Source organism: Mytilus californianus, unplaced genomic scaffold (genome assembly GCF_021869535.1).
Source record: "Mytilus californianus isolate M0D057914Y unplaced genomic scaffold, xbMytCali1.0.p SCAF_9, whole genome shotgun sequence".
NCBI lineage: Eukaryota > Metazoa > Mollusca > Bivalvia > Mytilida > Mytilidae > Mytilus > Mytilus californianus.
In genome coordinates, this window is record NW_026262745.1 from 35,534,949 (window position 1) to 35,556,111 (window position 21,163).

Sequence of the window (21,163 nt, forward strand, 5' to 3'; positions counted from 1 at the left end):
ATGCCATGTTTGGTTTCATTCCATTCAGTGGTACTCTAAAAGAAGACATTTGTATGTATTTCCCATAGGGTCCTATGTTAAACTAAGCCCCCCCCCCCCCCTAGCAGCCATCTTGGATGATGGATCGACTGCAAAGTAACAACACTTGGTCAGCAACTCATAAGGAACATTCATGCCATGTTTGGTTCAATTCCATTCAGTGGTTCTCTAAAAGAAGACAATTGTATGTATTTCCCATAGGGTCCTATGTTAAACTAAGTCCCCCGCTGTCGGCCATCTTGGATGATGGATCGGCTACAAAGTAACAACACTTGGTCAGCACCTCATAAGGAAGATTCATGCCATGTTTGGTTTCATTCCATTCAGTGGTTCTCTAAAAGAAGACATTTGTATGTATTTCCCATAGGTCGTTTGTTAAACTAAGTCCCCTGCTGTCGGCCATCTTGGATGATGGACCGACTGCAAAGTAACAACACTTGGTCAGCACCTCATAAGGAACATTCATGCCATGTTTGGTTTCATTCCATTCCGTGGTTCTCTAAAAGAAGACATTTGTATGTATTTCCCATAGGGTCCTATGTTAAACTAAGTCCCCCGCTGGCGGCCATCTTGGATGATGGACCGGCTACAAAGTAACAACACTTGGTCAGAATCTCATAAGGAACATTCATGCCATGTTTGGTTTCATTCCATTCAGTGGTTCTCTAAAAGAAGACATTTGTATGTATTTCCCATAAGGCCTATGTTAAACTAAGTCCCCCGCTGGCGGCCATCTTTGATGATCGACCGACTGCAAAGTAACAACACTTGGTCAGCATCTCATAAGGAACATTCATGCCATGTATATGTGGGCCAGGTGAGCTAAGAAGGACTGATTTTCCAGTTTTCATACAATATCTTTGAAGTGCTTTGAGCAGTTTTCATGAAACTTTGGTGACTGGTTTATATCTATTAAGATAAACTCCCTTTAGTTTTTCATAAATTTCTGATATGACATTGAGAAGTTATTGAACTTTATTCTTTGAAAACGCGACAGGCGTATCATGGGCTCATGGCGCAGCTGTTTATTGCCTATTATCTTGAAAACTATAATAGAAAGGGAGAAACTTTAAATTGCAAAAATGATCAGCAAAACAAGTTCTACAAATAATTCTGCATGTTCGAAATAGTCAGTCGACTTCTTATCAGAGTTATTGCCCTTTGAAAAAGATTTTTACCAATTTTTTGCGATTTTGCCTTGTATCTTAAAAATTATAATAGATAGATAGAAGCTTAAATAAGCAAAAATGATCAGCAAGACAAGATGTACAATTTAGACAATATGAAGGAAATCGTTTGACAACTCCTTATTGCCCTTTAATGACGATTGTTATCATTTTTTTGCGTTTCGCCTTATATGATAAAAATTATAATAGATAAATAGACACTTTAAATCACAAAAATGATCAGCAAGGCAAGATCTACTAACAAGTAAAATTTTGCTGATATAGTTATTAGACTGTCACTCTTTATAAGAGTGATTGTCCATATGAGGATTTTTTCCCCTCTTTTGGGTTTTGAGCAAAAACTAAAGAAGATGGAGAGAAACTAAACGATCAGCAATCTAAGATCAACTAAACAGATTTTTGACATGAATTCTATTCTAATCTACAATGTTGGAGAGTGTCCTTTGTTAAATATGCACATAGACCAAGGTGAGCGACACAGGCTCTTTAGAGCCTCTAGTTTTTTTTACATTACATTAAAAGAATAGCCAAAGGCATCAGAGGTTAATTTACACAAATTAATTTTGAAATCTTAGTTTTTGTAAAATGTACAGAATGTATCATCTGTCTTCCTTTAACATCAAATGATTGTCATCTAAAACCAAACTCAATTGAATTTTACATAGGCATTTGATGAATTAACATTAATATGGGACAATCATTTGAATGATGAGGCCTGGTTGATTTTAAATTTATATTGGAAAAGAGTTATTTCAGTTGAACTTGTTGGGAATTTCAGTCTTCCATCATTAATCAGGTAGGGTCATATATTAAAGATGCTGATATTTGTTACAAATGCCACTAAGGAATACATGATCTTCAGTAAAACATATTTTCTAGCAATTTTGTATGTACAAGTAAGGAAGGAGGGGTCCCACAGACAGCTGCACTCAGATAAAAGCAAAAGACCTCACACTGTATAACTCATCATGGTCAAGCTGATGACCGAATATAAACTCATTCAGTTCACTAGTACTGGAAAAAATGTGTGAAGAAAATTTCAAGTTCATCTAACACATTGAAATTTTTAAAGTATCTGGAACTGGATGTAGGTATTTTACAGATCCCAAAAAGTGCATACACTTTACAACTCATTACTGTCGAGCCGCTGAACAAATATGAAGTTGTAATTCCAGAGAAAAGTGTGACACAAATATTTGTTGGAGGAATGGGCTTACACGGTAAATGCAATATAGCCCCCAGTATAATTAGATTAGATATAGGTAAACATTGATGAGACAGAAAAACCCTATAACAAAAGCCAACCAAAATTAGTATTTTCAGGTACATGTAAGTATAAAGTTCATTATAAGGTTGTTAAAACTTAAAAAAAGGTGGAGGGTGGAGACCTATAAAGGCTAGTTTAACCCCACCACATATATGCGTGTTCAGAGTATGGAATTTTGTCAGTAGTTGTTGTGTATCAATGTTTTTGTTGTTTTGATAATTGGTTGTTGATGGCAGATATTTGATTGTTTATGTTTAATTTAATCAAAACTTTAATAGAATTCAGACCATTTACAGCTTGCCATATTGTATAGACACCTGTCTCTTGTTGAAGAATGTATATTGCCTTCATGATGTCTCATTAATGTACATCCCACATCTTCTTTCATTCTTTGTATTTGGTATCAGGCATGACTGGAATAAGTAATAAGGTCAAGGTGAAGATTGAGGTTAAAATAAAGACCATATTTGGTACTGAACTCCAAGCACAAGAAGGTCAAAAATTACATCTTTATCTCATCTGCCACAAAAATGCCAAATTCCTCAAATATAAAAAAAATGATTTATATACTACAACTGTGTGTATGAGAATGTATTCTGGATTTAGTCAAGAAATTGTATGAGGACATTAAGATGAAGACATTATCCCCAATATGGAACTTCATGTTATTCACCTACATGTAATCTTAAAAATAAGAATATTTCAAGTGAAAAAAGTTTTCTTTTATTTGATTTTATTCAACTACCAGCAAGATTTTTTTATAACAATAGTAGAAACATTAACATTCATAACCAATTTATATACAATAGACATTTCTAACAACCTTCACTCACAAGCAATTCATACCGGTACTTACTATATAATTCTAACAACCTGACTCATATGCAATATACATCTCTAACAACCTTCACTCTTATGGAATTTTTTTTTTAATAACCTTTAATTATATGCAATTCATACCGGTATATACTATATATTTCTAACAACCTCCAATTATAATCAGTTCAAATACAATATATATTTCTAACAACCTTCAGCCAAGTTTTGCTTTCAATTTAAAGGATAACTATTGTAAATGACATCCTGAAAAGGTAAGTTTTATCTAACTAAAACAGATATTATGATAAAACAAATTTATTATCTCTCAAAATTATGAAAACAGAAATTGTAAAAAAAAATCTTATTCACCCCTCAAAGTACTCAATTAAAATATGGCTATCTCTATTCTAATACAATGCAAGAAATCTTGAATTTTTTTATTTCAATTTTTTTTAAATTGCCAGAAACATCATGCAAGTCTGTTCCATCAATATATCATAAGTCTGTTATATGTGAATTTTACTCTTTTACAATTTTCCTACGAGAATTAACATTACAAAGTTTGAAAGAACAATGCTTTAAAACTAATTTTTATCTGATCTTTTCAAATATATGTGATTGGCTTATTTTTTTCCCCATTATTTTCAAACCTAGATAAAAATATTTTCCATTTTGAACAATGGATAACCACGATTACTGTATCCAATCTGATTAGATCTTTTGGCAAGAAAGTAATGGCCAATTTAACAACTACATATACATGTACGACTTCTGACTATTTACAGATAAAAAAGGTCATTTTAATTAATATGCATTTGTTATACATGAATCATGGATAGGAAAAATTTAAGAAGTGGAGCTTGATTGTCATTTACATTATTAGATTAATTTCAGGGTTACAATGCAAGACACACTTTCTCACAAGAAAACAGTTTTCCTGTGTTGTAAACAAACTTCATAACAATACATAGTTTTCATTTGATTTAAAACAAATAAATAAATAAATACTTTGATTATTAGAGTAAAAGGCTAACACAATTTTCAGTCTGACTCATCAATTATCTTATTAAATGAGATAGACCTTTCTTTTTATTTATTTAAGGAATGACAGTAATATTTTTTCTGTCTATGAAGAAATAACCTTAAAAATTTGTAAGGGTTCCGCGGAACCCAGTGTCTCGCCTAATTTTGCTGTTAATCGCAGGCTCAACAAAAATGAGATGAGGAAAAAATTAAATAAAATATTCCTCTCGATACAATTTTTTTATTGTAAGAAGCTTCTGTCCAAGTTTGGTAAAATTCCAGGATAGTTTATGAATCTAATAAATATTTTAAAAAATTTAACTGCAGACTGTATGTAATGTTAACTGGAAGAAAAACTAAGTCCATCTATAAGTAAAATATGGATAAACAAGTACAAAATTTTAATAAAAATTTTTTCTAGATACTAGCTTTTGATCATAAACAAACTTCTGTCCATGTTTGGTACAAATCCAGGATAGTATAGGAAAGTTATTAAAATTTAAAAAACTTTAACCACAGAGTGAATGTAATGTTTCCTGGCAGAAAAACTAAGTCCATTTATAAGTAAAATAAGGAAAAACAGGATTTTTTTTTTAAATTTACTTCTGGATACTATCTTATGATCATAAACAAGCTTCTGTCCAAGTTTGGTAGAAATGCAGGATAGTTTGAGAAAGTTATTAAAATTTTAGAAACTTTAACCACAGAGTGAATGTAATGTTTCCTGGCAGAAAAACTAAGTCCATTTATAAGTAAAATACGGAAAAACAGGAATTTTTTTTTTTTAAATTTACTTCTGGATACTATCTTATGATCATAAACAAGCTTCTGTCCAAGTTTGGTAGAAATGCAGGATAGTTTGAGAAAGTTGTTAAAATTTTAGAAACTTTAACCACAGAGTGAATGTAATGTTTCCTGGCAGAAAAACTAAGTCCATTTATAAGTAAAATACGGAAAAACAGGAATTTTTTTTTTTTAAATTTACTTCTGGATACTATCTTATGATCATAAACAAGCTTCTGTCCAAGTTTGGTAGAAATGCAGGATAGTTTGAGAAAGTTATTAAAATTTTAAAAACTTTAACCACAGAGTGAATGTAATGTTTCCTGGCAGAAAAACTAAGTCCTTTATAAGTAGAATACGGAAAAACAGGAATTTTTTTTTAACAAAATTTACTTCTGGATACTATCTTATGATCATAAACAAGCTTCTGTCCAAGTTTGGTAGAAATGCAGGATAGTTTAAGAAAGTTATTAAAATTTCAAAAACTTTAACCACAGAGTGAATATTTGTGGTCGCCGCCGACGACGCCGACGGAATGTAGGATCGCTATGTCTCGCTTTTTCGACAAAAGTCGAAGGCTCAACAAAAATGGGGTGCACACTGAATAATCCGCTTTGAAAGTGTGCACCACATTTTTTAGGTTATTTCGAATAGACAGAAAAAATATTACAGTCATTCCTTATAATTTAATTCTAAATTCCGTTTTTAAGGAGTAAATTTTGAAAAAAACGGTGGTGACGTCACGGTCACATGACAAAATTATGTCTATGAGCTGATAGACAAAACACTTCCAGCCAATCAGAAGACGTGTTACATCCAAAATTAAATTATTCATTAAAAAAAGTTGATTATATTATCTAACAAAATATTAAAAATAACAAAATGTTACATGTACATGATGTATATATACAAATAAGACATATTGGATAAAACATTTAGGGTAATAAACTATAATTTTACAAAATAATTTATGGCACAAATACTGGAATGTTTCATAGTGATATGTATATTTATTGCATACAAAAAAGTTATGAACCTAAGTATAGTTGGAATAAATAACTGTATTATAATTACTGCAGTTGTTAGATTTTGAAACATTTTTGTGTTATTTTGATAGGCTTCATGTTTTCACATTTTTGGACAGATCTTACTGTACATATATGCATGTGATTTACAAAGCACTTAAACTTATGTCCTGCCCTTCTAAAATTATACAATTATATGACCACATGAAATAAAAATCTTGATTTTTACCATTTTTGTTATGGATCAGAGCCTATTTTGAAAATGTGTGATGTTGATCAATTATATTTTTTATTGACTTTCACTAAATAGGGAGAATAATAGAGATAGTAACCTCATCCACTTAATTTAATCTGTACCTATTGTTGTATTTGTGATGTACTTTTATTTTATAATATGAATCTTCTGCCTCGTTCTAAAATCATTAATACTTTAAGGGTTTCTTAAACTCTCTAGATGATGCAGGTAAATGTCCATCTTTCAAGGAAGAGTGCTTCAATAGTTGTATTTATTCTATACATTTGGTATATTGTCTCTTGTATATCATTCAGTCAAGCTAATCCATTTTATTTATAAATGAACATTGATCCATTTTATAAAGACAACTAAAACACCAATAAATATGATAATTGTGTACAAACGAATATAGACAAAAAGCAAAGTGCATAAAACATATAAAAAAACTGTGTAAAGAGTATTATATAAAGCTTAACCTAAGAAAATACAAAACACCTTTTAAACAATGATGCAAAACAGTAATTGTACTTGAAGGTCACAAAAATTCAAAAAGTATATGAGCTAAGACAAAATGTACACTTAAATTGTGTAGATAGTTTTCTTTTGGTTGAAAAATATTGGATTATTCCAACATGTCAGAAAATATTCAATTAACATCTTCAATTCAATTGTGTTAATTTCCAATATGAGTACTGGTATTAAAAAAGTTGACATAAAAAATATTTAAAAACAAATGTTGATATCACAGCTATAAATAGAACTGGAAACTTGAGGTGTACATCTGTTGCTTGGTTACAGTAGTCTGAGTTACAGGTACATGCTGTCACAGATATACCGTCATATGTTGTATCTGTACATCGCTCACTTGTCTGTATTACACATGCTCTAGTAATTTCAATTCCTACAAAAAAGCATTATTTGTTAAGATAAAATATACAAACATTTATGTTTAATATAGTGTACAAAAACCTTAAGGTGGTACCCAACACCTTGACTAATATTAATTTGGCTCGTTTAATTTTCATAAAATTTTGACAAAACGTTTACTTCGACCCTTTGACAAAAATAAAAAAATTTCAAAAAATTTGAAACAACCACTTTATCAGAAAAATTTCATTGGTTATATAGCAGTTTGACAAACACTAATTTTGATCATTGAGAAGCTTAATATTTCCTTAACAATACAACGTGATTAAAACGTTCAGCTGATTTTTACAGAGTTATCTCCCTGTAGTGTTAGGTACCACCTTAATACTGAAAAAAGTTAGCTGATTTTGAAAATGAAAACTTTAGCAAACAAAAGATGTACAATGTATGTCAGGGTTTTTTATAGCTACTATACAGTATTGGTTTTGCTCATTGTTGAAGGCTGTACAGTGACTTATAGTTGCTAACATCCACATCATTTGTGAAATTATCCCTTTTATTATCAGCAAGCTTGAACTGGCCACAGTTTCAAAGCAAAGTCAAAAGTATAAATAACGTATATTATTTCTTTGAAGTTATATACTGTATTACTAAATTTTTTTTCTCAGTTTATAAATGCGCAAATATAATTCCAACTACTCAAATATAATCTTCATATCCCTGTATGTGCTTGCATTGATGTGAACGATATGTAATAGACATGTGCATTTCAATTTAAAAGAATGTATATATAATGCTTAAGAACTAGTGAAATTGCCTCAAACATTGAAATAATCAAATATCAAAATCAATACAATATGTAAATGTAAAGGATACAAAAAAGCACAACTGCAGGCATTTTGGATACACAGATTGTGATTGCCAATTACATTTTTTCTACATTTGTACATGAAAATTGAGAAACAGAGAGGAAAAACTTTGAACTTGTACAAAAATTTTAAAGAAGTAGAAGTAGAAAATGACATAACAAAACAATATTGAGTAAAATTCAATTTGAAAATTATTTACATTTTCATGATGCAGATACATGTATATCATATGATGAAGACATAATCTTTCAATCAGTTTAATTGAGGTCTGGAGCTGGCAAGTCAGTAACTGCTAGTAGTCCTTTGTTAATTTATGTATCATTGTCATTTTGCTTAGTTTCTTTTGTTACTTATTTCTGTGCGTATTGCTATGTGTTTCTTTATTCTACATTGGCTAGAGGTATAGGGGGAGGGTTGCGAACTCACAAAACATGTTTAACCCTGCCGCATTTTTACGCCTGTCCCAAGTCAGGAGCCTCTGGCCTTTGTTAGTCTTGTATGTTTTTTTAATTTTAGTTCCTTTATATGTTTTGGAGTTTAGTGTGACGTCCATTTTCACTGAATCAGTACACAATTTTATTTAGGGACCAGCTGAGGACCACCTATGGTTGCGGGATTTTCTCACTGCATTGTAGACCCATTGGTGGCCTTCGGCTGTTATCTGCTCTTTGGTCGGGTTGTTGTCTCTTTGACATATTCCCCATTTCCATTCTCAATTTTATATCAATATGAACCAGATATGTGCTAAGCGGTTCATTATTTTTTTACCTTACATGTAGTAATTGTGAGTAAATTTAGTTAAGTGGCTACCACACTTTTATTGTCTGACAAAAACTTGATCTATGTTTAGGATGCTTAAATTGCTCTTGTGAAAGAAACTGAAAATTGATATTTCATCAATGATTGAATTAATGATTTTCTTCCCTGAAAATAAATATTCAACAAATAATAATGTACAAATGTATATGACTGCTGAATTTGACCTGGAAGTAAAATAATAAACTCACCAGACCCACCCCTTCGTCCACGACGTTTTATACATGTGCCTTGACACTCCAAGGCATCATATGTTTGTAACTGGAAATAATCTCCACACCGGTTGTCATTTGTAGACTCACAGCTGTAACATTTTAAATAGGCGTTACCTACAAAGAAGTTTTAAGATTGTAACATTTATTAAACCTGATTAAATTAATCAAAATATACATAACTACAGATAAAGTTACAGGGAGCAAGATGATGAAGAAGTCATAGGGTTCTCATTGAACTAAGATCCTAGACAAACAAAAACCAGACTGGACATTGTTGGACTCATTTTCTATGTTCATGATGTTGGTACAAATATGCCAGTATCAGCTGGATCTAGTTAATATCATTTTATATATCTAAATGGCAATTCTATTCATTTTTTTTTATTTTATCAAAGGAAAATTTATAAAAACATACTGTGGATTTATTTTTATTTTTATCAAATTATGATGTTGATAACAATTTTAATGGTTGTAAAAATATTTGCTATTTTGAATTTTACTGTTCCCCAAATGTGACCTACCGAATAAGACTTATCACCAGATTTGTACTTACATGAGCAATAGGACAGGTGCCACATGTGGAGCAGGATCTGCTTACCCTTGCAGACCACCTGAGATCACCCCCGGTTTTTGATAGGGTTCAATTGCTCAGTCTTTATATTATGTTATGTTTTGTATACTGTTATTTGTCTTTTGCTCTTTTATCGTTATTTGCCATGGCGTTTGTCAACTTATTTTTCAACTTATGAGTTTGAATGTCCCTTTGGTATCTTTCACCTCTCTTTGAGTATGGAGAATCTTGTGGTTTGATCATTTCTCCTTTATATCATGGTACATGTAAATAAAACCTATAATTTTAAAGAGTTTTTAAATCAATGGTTTCCCATTTCCCACATTATTTGGTGTCCCACAATTAAATGTATTAATGAGTCTATTCAATAAATTTTACTTAAACTGTGACATAATTACAGAAGTCTAGAAGTTCCAACTATTTCATGGAGACACATATATCATGTAGCAGGATTTAAAAGATAAAAAAAACAAATTTTGTAATTAAGAAGTCTTCATTCATACATACTTTTTAAGAAAGGCAGTGAAAAATTACAAGTGTTCTGATTATGGAGCAACATGGATATAAATTCATCAAACATGTCAAATAAAGGAAAATGTTTTGCATTTTGGGTTAATTTAATAAGAATTGAAAATAATTGGACAAAAAGCAAAATTTTCAGCAATTTTCAATAAAGTTGTAAATTCTGTCACGTCTGTAATAAAATTTATCCAGAAATGATTTTTTCATTGCCATTGGCATTGGTGAAAATGAACATGATGGCCTATTTGGAGCAATCCCATTTAGGAGATGTTTGATCTTGATGAAACACATATGCTATACGAAAGTTACTTACATTTGTCCAGAAATATACAAATATATATAATAAAACAGGGAAAAGAAAGCAAATTCATCTTTGTAAATAATTCTACATTTCATGAAAATGTTACTTCCGTCAATAAGATTAATAACAATAGGGACAAATGCGTACGACGTGAATTATTCCGTATTTTAGGATCCACTACCAAGAATACAGCTGGGCATTTAGCGGTATCGGTTTGGAATCCAAGTATGTCCTTACCGGTTTCCCGGTCGTTGCCATAACATTCGTGCGGCATCTGGGGTGAACTTTTCTCTTATTTTGTATATATTTTGCACTTTTTATATTTGAGGATGAGCGAATCAGTTGAGTGGGCATATGTTGGGGGGGGGGGGGCTATGTTCGTATATTCTATTGTTTTATGTTTTATTCAACTTACTGGAAATGAGTCCTGTCAAGGCCAGGCTGGGGAACTGGGTGGGTAATTAATGCTCACATTAAATCTGTGCCAATACAGTGTGCTAAATGTCCTCCTTTACACCATAACTCATGGTGGTGCTTCGAATGAAAGGAGGCTTATACGTAGTATACATTCATTCATCTCAGTGTAGGTTTTTTAATTTTCATAATAACTTTTTTAAAATTTTATAGGATAGTTGAATTTTTATGTATGACATATTTGGTAAATTTTGTATAGATTCTATTGGCCGGTAGAACAGATTCTTATAGGCCGGATACTGATAACAATTTTACAAGCCTCTGGTAGAGGGAATGTGGCTAAGCGTGAAGACTGAATTGATTTTATTACAAAGTTAATTTATGATTATTTTATTATTTATATTATAGGTCTACTGAAAACTGACATATGGAAACTACACAACATTAGCTCCAAAACGGTGTAAACAGGGACACCGGAGTGTCAGATCTGTAATTAATATTACATAAACTGCTATTTCACTTATTTATATATTTTTTCATTGGAAAGGGGGGGGGGGGGGGGGGGGTGTAAAGTGTGAATAGTTTAATTGGATAACTCGACCGCCAGAAAAAAAAAATACCCCTTTGTATTTATAAATATTTTTAGAATATCGCTGTTGATACCTAAAATAGTTATTTAATAACATTTTGGGAAAAACTCTGAGTAACAGGAGTATAATTTACAAAGAAATATTAAACGCTAAGGAGATGTGGTAAGATTGCCAATGAGACAAATATGGACAACTACTCACCAGAGTCCAAATGAAGTGGAAAAAGTAGCTATATCATGTCACCGTATGGCCTGCAACAATGAGCAAAATACGCGCCGTATAGTCGGCTATTAAATGTCCAAACATGACAAAATGTAAAATAATTCAATCAAGAAAATCAACAGCCTGATTTATGATTACAAAAAACGAGGAAAAAAAACCAACGTTACAAATATGACAGACAGCAACTAGCGACAAACACTGAGTTACAGGCTCCTGACTTGGGACAGACACACAAAGAATGTGGCGGGGTTACACATGTTTGTGGGCGCTCAACCCTACCCTTGACATGGGACAGTGTGTTGTAGAAGCATGTCGTGGATATTTGTTGCCTTTTTTTGTTAATAACACTTTTTTTGGCAAATGTGTACGTCTGTTGGGTCGTTCAATAAGTAGATGTATATACGTTACTGTTCATAAGAATTGCCATTTTTCAGAGCCTGACATAGTCAAATGTTGTGTTTGTAGTTTCCATCACTGACAGTAGTAAGTAAATACTATTTTAAAAATAATACATATTGCGAAAATGCCAGTGCCAAATCAATGATATCTCTTATGTCAACGCGGGGAATGCTCTGTCCTTTACACGTGTCAAACACATTTTTTTGCCAGGTATCCTTAACCTTATATGAATGGGATATTTTTTAATGTTAATTGTCATTTGACACTTTCAGTATTTTTAGTGATCGTTAGATCATCACATGGAAGGAATTTGACCATTACCGTTATTATAATAAACAATTTAACACTAAGCTTCATACTAAATTGGCTCTGTTCTTTTCAGGGAGACTAGACTGAAGAACACATTTCTTTACAGATGAAAACCAACTTAGCTCAAATTAGCCAGAATGATATATAAAAAGAATTAGAATTTTATAAATATTTACCGAAACTCTAACGCAACGAACGCTTATAAGATCAAACTAGAAACAAAGTCAAGAATTGAAAATGAGTTATCTACCGGAAATGTAGAAATAAAGGTGATGCCATCATCAAAGATGACATCATGGATTACCGGTAGTTGCTTGAATAGGTAAAAACAGAAAAAAGTACATAAATGAATGAAATATCTCTATTATATCCTGTTTATACAGAAACATTTATTTCATTTTGTTTGTAGAACAAGACCCATATTCCATTTAAATTCCCCTACTAAGATTTCACATAATGATATAGTAGATTTCAATGGAAGAACTAGAGCAATGAGAGAACATACACAATGAATATGAAATTAGTCTTCTGCTATCGAAATAATAATATACGAATCAGCAATTTTCATGCTGCATATTATATATAGCTATTGTTTAAATTTAAAAAATTGAGGGACTTTTTTTTTAAATATGTTATCTATGTTCATAAAGTTTAATAATTTTTCAATAAGTGTCATGATGATGAGATTAATGGTATTTCTGATCATTTTTGGAATTTTGTTTACTAACTGTAGAGGAGCAAAGAAAGGTATGGGAAAATCAATTAATATGCTTTGATAGAATGGCAGCGGAGGCGGACTCAGAATTAAAATGGTCGATAAAAGGGGATCATATACTTACTAAGGAAAACATGAAGTTGTACTTATTGGCTGTGAGTTGCATTCTATAGTTTTTGGAAGAAGTAGAAAAAATATAACGACCTTGATTTAATTTATAAGCATTTCATGAATGTTTCATGTACTAATAGTGATAGATTATAATATAGAACAGCTAGCTATATACATATATATATATATATCTAACATCACTGAAGAGACATTAATTGTCGAAATCCGGATATGGTGTACAAAAAATCTTTGCACCTTTGTTTGCGGTATACCATCTTTGCCCCAAGTTTATTCTTTTCTGTTTGGTATTAAATTTATAGTTAAGATCCATTTATTACACCTTGTGATCCGTTTATTTGGCAATCGCCAATGGCAGTTAGCAGGATTTAAGAACATTTGTTGTTCGACCTGTTAGTCAAATGCGTTTTGTTAAAATATACTTTTTCACTTTTTTGGTCTTTTGGAAAATGTTGTTTGTGCTGTATTTAGACCCCTCTAACAAGAAATTTGTTTTGCATGCACACGTATAAAAATTGCGGTTTTTATCCAACGCAATCATAAGTTTGAACGTTGTTTTCAATTTAGACTTGTATTATATATATAAAAAAATTGCGGATCTAACATTGTTGGGCTGTTATTTAGACGAATTATGTATACAGAATGTGTCTTCAGCCTTGTATCACCATCACTGGTGATCCGATGGATAAAATCTGTCGTAGAGTTGTCACTGGTTCAGACGTACTTATGATATAATTATTTCTGTGACTGCATCCTACATTAATTTGTAAGATCCTCTACGATAGATAATTCAGCTGATCTGTAAAATTCCATCTTCATGCCTTATATATCATGTACTTTGTTACGACGCTAGATATAAACTGACGAGGAAAGGTAACACCCGGGGCGTGTTTTATTGGTCTCTTCAGAATGTCTTCTGGTGGAGAGTCCAAAAAAATGAATCTGGACCTCTTCTGGAGATATTCTACGGAAGACCAATAAAACAAACATTCAATTTGCCGTCGAATATAGCAGATTTTTGTTATGTTGGATGACATAAGTGAAGTTTACGATTATTTTATAGAAAATTAAGATACGTCCGGTAGACATGATTGTAAAAGTGTGCTATGTTCGTGACATTTTTTTTTGTTCTTTCCTCTAACTCAATTTTGCTAGACAAATCTGGCTTAAACCCCCACTATTTGATTTTTAAGAATAATCTTAAACTGCACAAAAATTCGTCAATGTTTGTCTATCCAATTTTTTTGAAGTAACCAAACTGGATTATTTTTGTATAAAGCAAAGATATCGGAAAGTTTTCAAAATCATTTTTCTCTGGCGGTCCTTGAAGAAAATCTTCTGGTCCTAACTATTATTTCTATTGCAAAATTTCGATGGTCAAAACCTTCGGACCACCACTTTTAAAAAATTTTCATTATATATGTATCAATATGCAAGTATACAATGTATACCAGACATTTCTCAGACTGTTTTTTTTTCTTTTTTTTTTAATAAATCCGTTGGTTGTGTACTGATTGATACTTCAGTCTGGGAGAACAAGATTTATTTCAGTACTAGTTGTTATTAGCTTTGAACAAACTTCCAGTAATTGCAAATACTCTTATTTCGGTGCTTTGTGTCTATTGTCTTAATGTAAGTTTTTTTTTGTGTGTCTCGTACCGTTCTTTTGAGTTAATCTAATTGCAATTGATTTGTGCAGGTTGTTCTTATATTGTACTGTTACACCACTGTCCCAGCTTCGGGAAGGGTTGAGCGCTCACAAACATGTTCTTGTACTGTTACACCACTGTCCCAGATTAGGGGGCGGGTTGGGCCGGATCCCGCTAAAATGTTTAACCCCGCCACATTATTGTCCGTGTAGTTCTTATATTTATCCAGCTTATCGTCCTACAGGGATGTCCTGCTAAGACTGTCATACCATAAAAACGTTTATAACACAGCTCACATTCTAATATATCTACATTCATAAATTTATTAATATCATTTAGACTAAACGACGCCATGTTTGTTATGTGCCTCTGCCGTCTAAACTACCTATCAAAAAAGAAGAGGTGGAAGAGAGCCAGAATATCTTCCCTATTAAAAAAAAACAGAAATGGACCTCTTCTGGCTCACTACCGAAGAACAAAAAAATACGCCCCAGCTGGCCACCGAAAGCTTGATTTTCTGTTGAGTCTAGGTGGTCGAGTGGTCTAGCGCGTCGGCGATTTGGTGCCACGATATCTGAGTAGCATGAGTTCGAATCCCGGCCAGGGAAGAAAAAAAAATGTTTGCTTCCGCAAATTTACAGATCTAACATTATTGGGCTGTTATTTAGACGAATTAGGATGATTTTCACTGTAACTTTATAAATTGCCACAGGAATCAATAATTTCCTAATTTGCACATTATTATAAACAATACATCACAACTCCTAGTTTAGAAATCTTTGGTTCCTCTGGAGTTGGGATACGGCATGAAAAAGCAATCAATATTTTTTTCGATTCGTACTTGATAAACCAACGGAAAAAGTAATTGCTTTGCTGTTAGAATTTCTTTATTTTCTAAATTGTACTCACATGTTCATATACTTTTGTTTGCAAGAGTTAGACATGGTCAAAGAACATTGCACACATGTATCATATCTTTTCAATTCTTTAAATTTTGAAACACATGTATTTCCACCCAGTAAACCAATAACTGTTCTCGTTCGAGTAGAAAGGGAATTTTAATTTAATTTAATCGTCTTCCAGCATAAATGAAACTAAATTTTAGAAGAATTGAACATCCATTTTGATTTTTTTTTCATGGGGTTTACAATATATATATTTATATATGAGGGTCTGGATGGGGTTTACAGAATCGAAAATATTGGGGGGGGGGGGGGAGAAAAATAGGCCCCAAAATAAAGAATAATGAATAATGGGGTCCTAAAATATAACGAAAAGAGAAAATGTTTTATTTTAAAGAATACAAAATTGAGCCCCCCCTCCAATCCAGATCATCATACATTGATTAATTTAATTTGTTGTGTTACAGATGTTATTTGGTTGGTAGATGCATCAAGTTCAATATCAGCTACTGACCATGCACTGACAATGGGTTTCATTTACAACGTGACATCACATTTAACTATAGGCGACTCTGATATTAGAATGGCAGTCGTTACGTTTGAGGTTGAGACATACGCCGAATTTGAGTTAGATGATAACACCAACAAAGCAAGTCTTCTGTCAGCTATAAACAGCATATCATACACTCAATCAACCGTATCTTCGAGGAAAACTATGGACGCATTAACATATACAAAAACACTCTATCTTACCCAAAAAGGAGGTCGCATTGATGCTGGTAAAGTTGTTATTGTGATAGTAAGCGGCACTTCGACTAGCGAAGCTCAAACTAAGAACACAGCCGGGGATCTCAGAACATCACATGGAGTGGAAGTGTTTGCTATAGGCATAGGCTCGGATTTATCTTCAACAAATACCGAATTGCAGGGAATTGCAAACGATCCTGACTCGTATTATGTTGAATATATTGGTGGATTTATAAATCTGTGTGGTATTGTTCCATCCATTGTACCTAAGATTGGTGAGTCTCAAATAAAACATTCCAATGGTTGATATGCAAACCCATGCAACATAAAGTAAAAATAAAAGATGCAGCATTTCTTTTATGTCTCTTGTGTCACCCGATATTTTGAAATGATTTCATTGATATGTTCAATTCCCCCGTCGGTTTCCGTCTTTTTTGTATATGCACTCAAAGTAATATGGAATTGTTTCAGCATGCTATTCGTTTATTCCGGAAAGTATGTCCTGCTTTTGATCGCGATATCCTCCAAGCTATATAAAATAATTCATCGTATTCTGGTGTTTAATTATTCATAGAGCACACTTGTTAACCTTTAGATAATAAGTTGTTATTGGTAAATGTAATAATCAGTATAATAATAATCAAAACAACAGAAACATTGAATGTAAATCTTAGAGGTAAGGCATATTTCCGTCTTTTTGCTTAACTTGTATGGTCAAAATCTAATACTCGTCAAACCCTACTGGAATTTGAATATTAAAGAATATTCATCGTACATTTAAAAAAAAACATGTTTTATACAATTATTACATATTACATAAATTCAAAATGTCATTCTGCGCTTCATACTGCTGTTGAAGACATGTTGATAGAAATTTGCAATGTTTAAATTTTTAGAAAAAATTGCCATCCGTAACCAAAATTAATTAATATGTATTGAAAGACAATGCACAGACCAACTTCTAACATAATGTTGGTTTTAGCAAGGAGGTTAAACCTCCTTGGTTTTAGTTAAGAATTATGTTTTTCCTGTATATTTTGTAAATAAATTCTAAAATTTACCAAATCTGTCAATGTTACAGTTTCCAGCTATCTCATGTGACCGGTTGTTACAATTTGGTGATCTTTTCAGGGAAAAACATAATATTGTTAAAGCTACAATGTAAACTATGGAGCTATGCTATTGTGAATTTAAGTTAAGATTGAATATTTGAGAAAGGGCTCTTTGCTGTGAAATAAATTTTGGGGAAATTGACCCTTTATATGTACATCTTTATTCTGGTGTTGTCTCCTGGAGATGTAAGATATGTACACACATTTTTCTTCTTTAATTTGAAGATAATGAAACAACAGCTACAATGTTGGATGGTTGTGTTGAGTGGGTAGAGCCTACGACCACAGAAATAACTACAACAGACAGAATAACAGAGGCGACAATTTCCCAAACAAACGAAGGTATTAGATTGGTTAATTTTCATCAAATACAATAACACTAATGCACATCAATACTGATAATAATCATAACAGAGGCGACAATTTCCCAAACAAACGAAGGTATTAGATTGGTTAATTTTCATCAAATACAATAACACTAATGCACATCAATACTGATAATAATCCTTCCGCCAAAATAACTTGTAAATTTTGAATACCCAACTACAAAACTTTGAAAGGCGAGGAAACCTGGTGAGTAATTAATGCAAACTGTGATGAAAGAGTTAAGTGGGTAAATATACTGGCATAGCATTTAACTACATGTTTTTCCTGATTATCATTTTATCAGTTCTGACTATACAAAATATGTGTTTATTTCACTCGAATTTATAATGAACGTCTATCTATATTACCGTTCTAATTTATTATAAACACGTTTATAACAAATCTGTATCTCAACTCACTAACATTTACCCATTGTATCCTATTTTCGAGTGCAATATTTTGACTGAGTGTGGATTCGCATGGCGGGTGATGCATACATAGCAGGAGACGACTATCAGGTGGACACACCCGTTCTCGGTCCACTAGGGTTTTTTTCCGATTACCTCAGTTTTTCTTTAACCTTGTGTTGTATCTTTGTAATAGATTCATGAGATTTGAACATCGGTAAAGTACAGTATTGCCTCTAATTTATATATATACTGTATAAAGAATAAACATAAATTGTCTCGAAATATAAATGTTATTTGTACTCGGCTCAAAACAGGATAGAAATGCTTGGCAAAGCCTCGTTTTCTACCTGTTTCTAAGCCTTGTACAAATAAAATTTACATTTCGGGACAATGTATGTTTATTCTATATATAACATTTGTATTCCACCAATACACATAGTATAAAGTATGAGAAACATAATCAGCCTTTTTTCATCTTGGCACTATGCTGTTTAAAAATATTTGTCTGATGCAAACACAAATGCTATTTTAATATCACTACTGATTAGTTGTCAAATTAAGATCTAAAAGTACCCGTATTTCTTTTTTTTTTATTTTAGGTTTAGATGCCGGTGCCATCATAGGTATCCTGTTATCATGTTTACTGCTTTTAGCACTTTCATCCTGCGTATTATACCTACTGTATAGAAGAAAAAGGTATGGTGTAAGATATTCATGTTTATCAGTAACAACGTCGGATTCCGAAAAGTCTGGAAACAGAAAATCATTTTTACATGTACATGTACATGTACTTGTTCTTTTATATATATATGTATCTAACATAGTCGGACAGTAACATAGGATTGAATTGTCTGAATATCATTTTAAACGTTCGATTGAACTTTAAAAAAATAACGAGAAAATTGTATACAAAAAAGTATAACAAAAATACCGAACTCCAAGGCAAATTCAAAAAGAGGGAAGTCCATAAAAATTGACAAAATCAAACGCTATCAGTCAACGGAACAAGTGAAAAACATCTGCCATATTCCTGACTTGGTACAAGCATTTGCCGAAGAAAATGGTGGGTTAAACCTTGTTTCATAGCTAGCTAAACCTCCCACTTGTATGACAGTTGTCTATAGTTCCGTTATATTGACAAAATTGAGTGAGCAACCCAAACAGACGTAATAGGTTATAAGATGGATGGATATTGTATCAGTGAATCGATTGTGTAACCATGCTACAGTAGTCGGAATATATACTACCACAAACGGTGGTTACAACAAACTCTTATATAATTTTTACTTTGCTCCCCACTGGAGGTATCTTTTTTTTATTAATGGAGAAGTATTGACAAATTTCAATTAGTAGCATCTAAATGATATACTAGTAATCACATGTTAACTCGTCCAGAGCTTTTTGAGATAATTTAAATGTGCTATATGCCTTTTTATGTTGTTTATAATTCTTTTTTGAAACTTTTGGCTGATATCAATACTATTGTTAATCATGTACAACTGACACAAAATCTATATACCAAATATACTTTGACCTGCAACTTTAACTGACACAATCGAGACGTTCGAGGTGAACTTTCATATTTCAGCTTTTTGTTACGGTATTCTTCTTTCTTAGAAATAAAATTATTACGACAACATTAAAATAAAACCAAAGATTACTTTCTTGAACGTTATTTTCGATTTCCAATGCTCATCAACTTCGTTTTTGATTAAGACTTCCATTTCAACTGTTTTGATTCGAGTGCCACTGTCGAGATTATGTAGACAAAACGCGCGTTTCATTTTCATCAAATTATATGCCTGGTATCTTTGATGGTTTTTTTTTAATTTTAGAAGAATAAACGCTTACTTTCAGTGAAAAGATAAAATCTGCATCTTAAGTCAAATATTTATAGTCCCTAAAATCTACTGTAAACAAAACTACATTTTTATTATTCTTTATTTCATTTAGAAGAAAAGACAAAAAAGACCAGATTAATCCTGAAGATACGATAGTAAAGGCTGTGAATGACTACAATAACACAAGTCTTGGAGAAAAAAGACACATTTACAAGAGAGACACTACCAGCCTCAATACCAAACCTACTAAAGCAATGAATGAAAATGATACACTGTCTTCAGTGTATGAAAATCTCGGAGAAAGAAGTGTTACATCGTCTATTATTAATGTAAAACTTCCTATATGAAATATTATGTGTTTTGTTAACGTATTGTTTAGCTAGACCTGTTTTACGACCACAGCAAAATAAATAAATAAATTTAAAAAAAAATGAAAAGAAATACGCTTACATACCTTTGGACTTGTTTTCAGTTTTGCTGTATTTGTTTTTTTGGTTTTTTTTTAGATAACAAGAAGATAAAATTATGTGCAATAATGTAAACTATTGTTTTTATTTGTTTTAAGCTCAACCAGTATAACTGACTCAAAAATAAATTTGGGATTCAGACGATTGCAAATAACATAAATTTCCTCTGATGTTGCTGGTCTTAACATCATTTGGTATCATACCGTACCGAACATGTACTGAAAGTGCATCCCCAATTGTTTCTGAATGGGATTTAAAACACATTTCAATACTTTTTTTTAATAAATTTGAGTTTCCTTCCTTGTTTTGGTTTCTTAATTAACTTTGTCTACTTTTTTATTTTTGTGATATA

The 21,163-nt window shown here is 32.0% G+C and overlaps 1 protein-coding gene and 1 long non-coding RNA gene across 2 annotated transcripts; one reads left to right on the plus strand and one right to left on the minus strand.

Moving 5' to 3' along the window:
• Positions 1-3,193: 3,193 nt before the first annotated feature.
• LOC127715687 (uncharacterized) lies at positions 3,194-7,062 on the minus strand. Its single transcript, XR_007988539.1, has 2 exons — positions 5,264-7,062; positions 3,194-4,883 (listed from the first exon to the last, which is right to left on the minus strand). It is a non-coding gene; the product is annotated as an uncharacterized LOC127715687 (long non-coding RNA).
• A 6,035-nt stretch (positions 7,063-13,097) lies between these two features.
• LOC127715658 (uncharacterized) lies at positions 13,098-21,115 on the plus strand. The gene is made up of 5 exons (XM_052221820.1): positions 13,098-13,220; positions 16,336-16,890; positions 17,953-18,069; positions 19,103-19,199; positions 20,457-21,115. The coding sequence occupies exons 1-5, from the start codon at positions 13,103-13,105 to the stop codon at positions 20,689-20,691; spliced, it is 1,122 nt and encodes a 373-aa protein (XP_052077780.1). The 5' UTR covers positions 13,098-13,102; the 3' UTR covers positions 20,692-21,115.
• The last annotated feature ends 48 nt before the right edge of the window (positions 21,116-21,163 follow it).

What these genes read in the sequence shown, in the direction of transcription:
- LOC127715658 (XM_052221820.1), top strand. Translation starts at nt 13,103, where the DNA reads ATGTTATCTATGTTCATAAAGTTTAATAATTTTTCAATAAGTGTCATG. An exon ending in AATTTCCCAAACAAACGAAG is followed by an intron (nt 18,070 to 19,102) that starts GTATTAGATTGG and finishes TTTTTATTTTAG; the next exon opens with GTTTAGATGCCGGTGCCATC. An exon ending in CTACTGTATAGAAGAAAAAG is followed by an intron (nt 19,200 to 20,456) that starts GTATGGTGTAAG and finishes TATTTCATTTAG; the next exon opens with AAGAAAAGACAAAAAAGACC.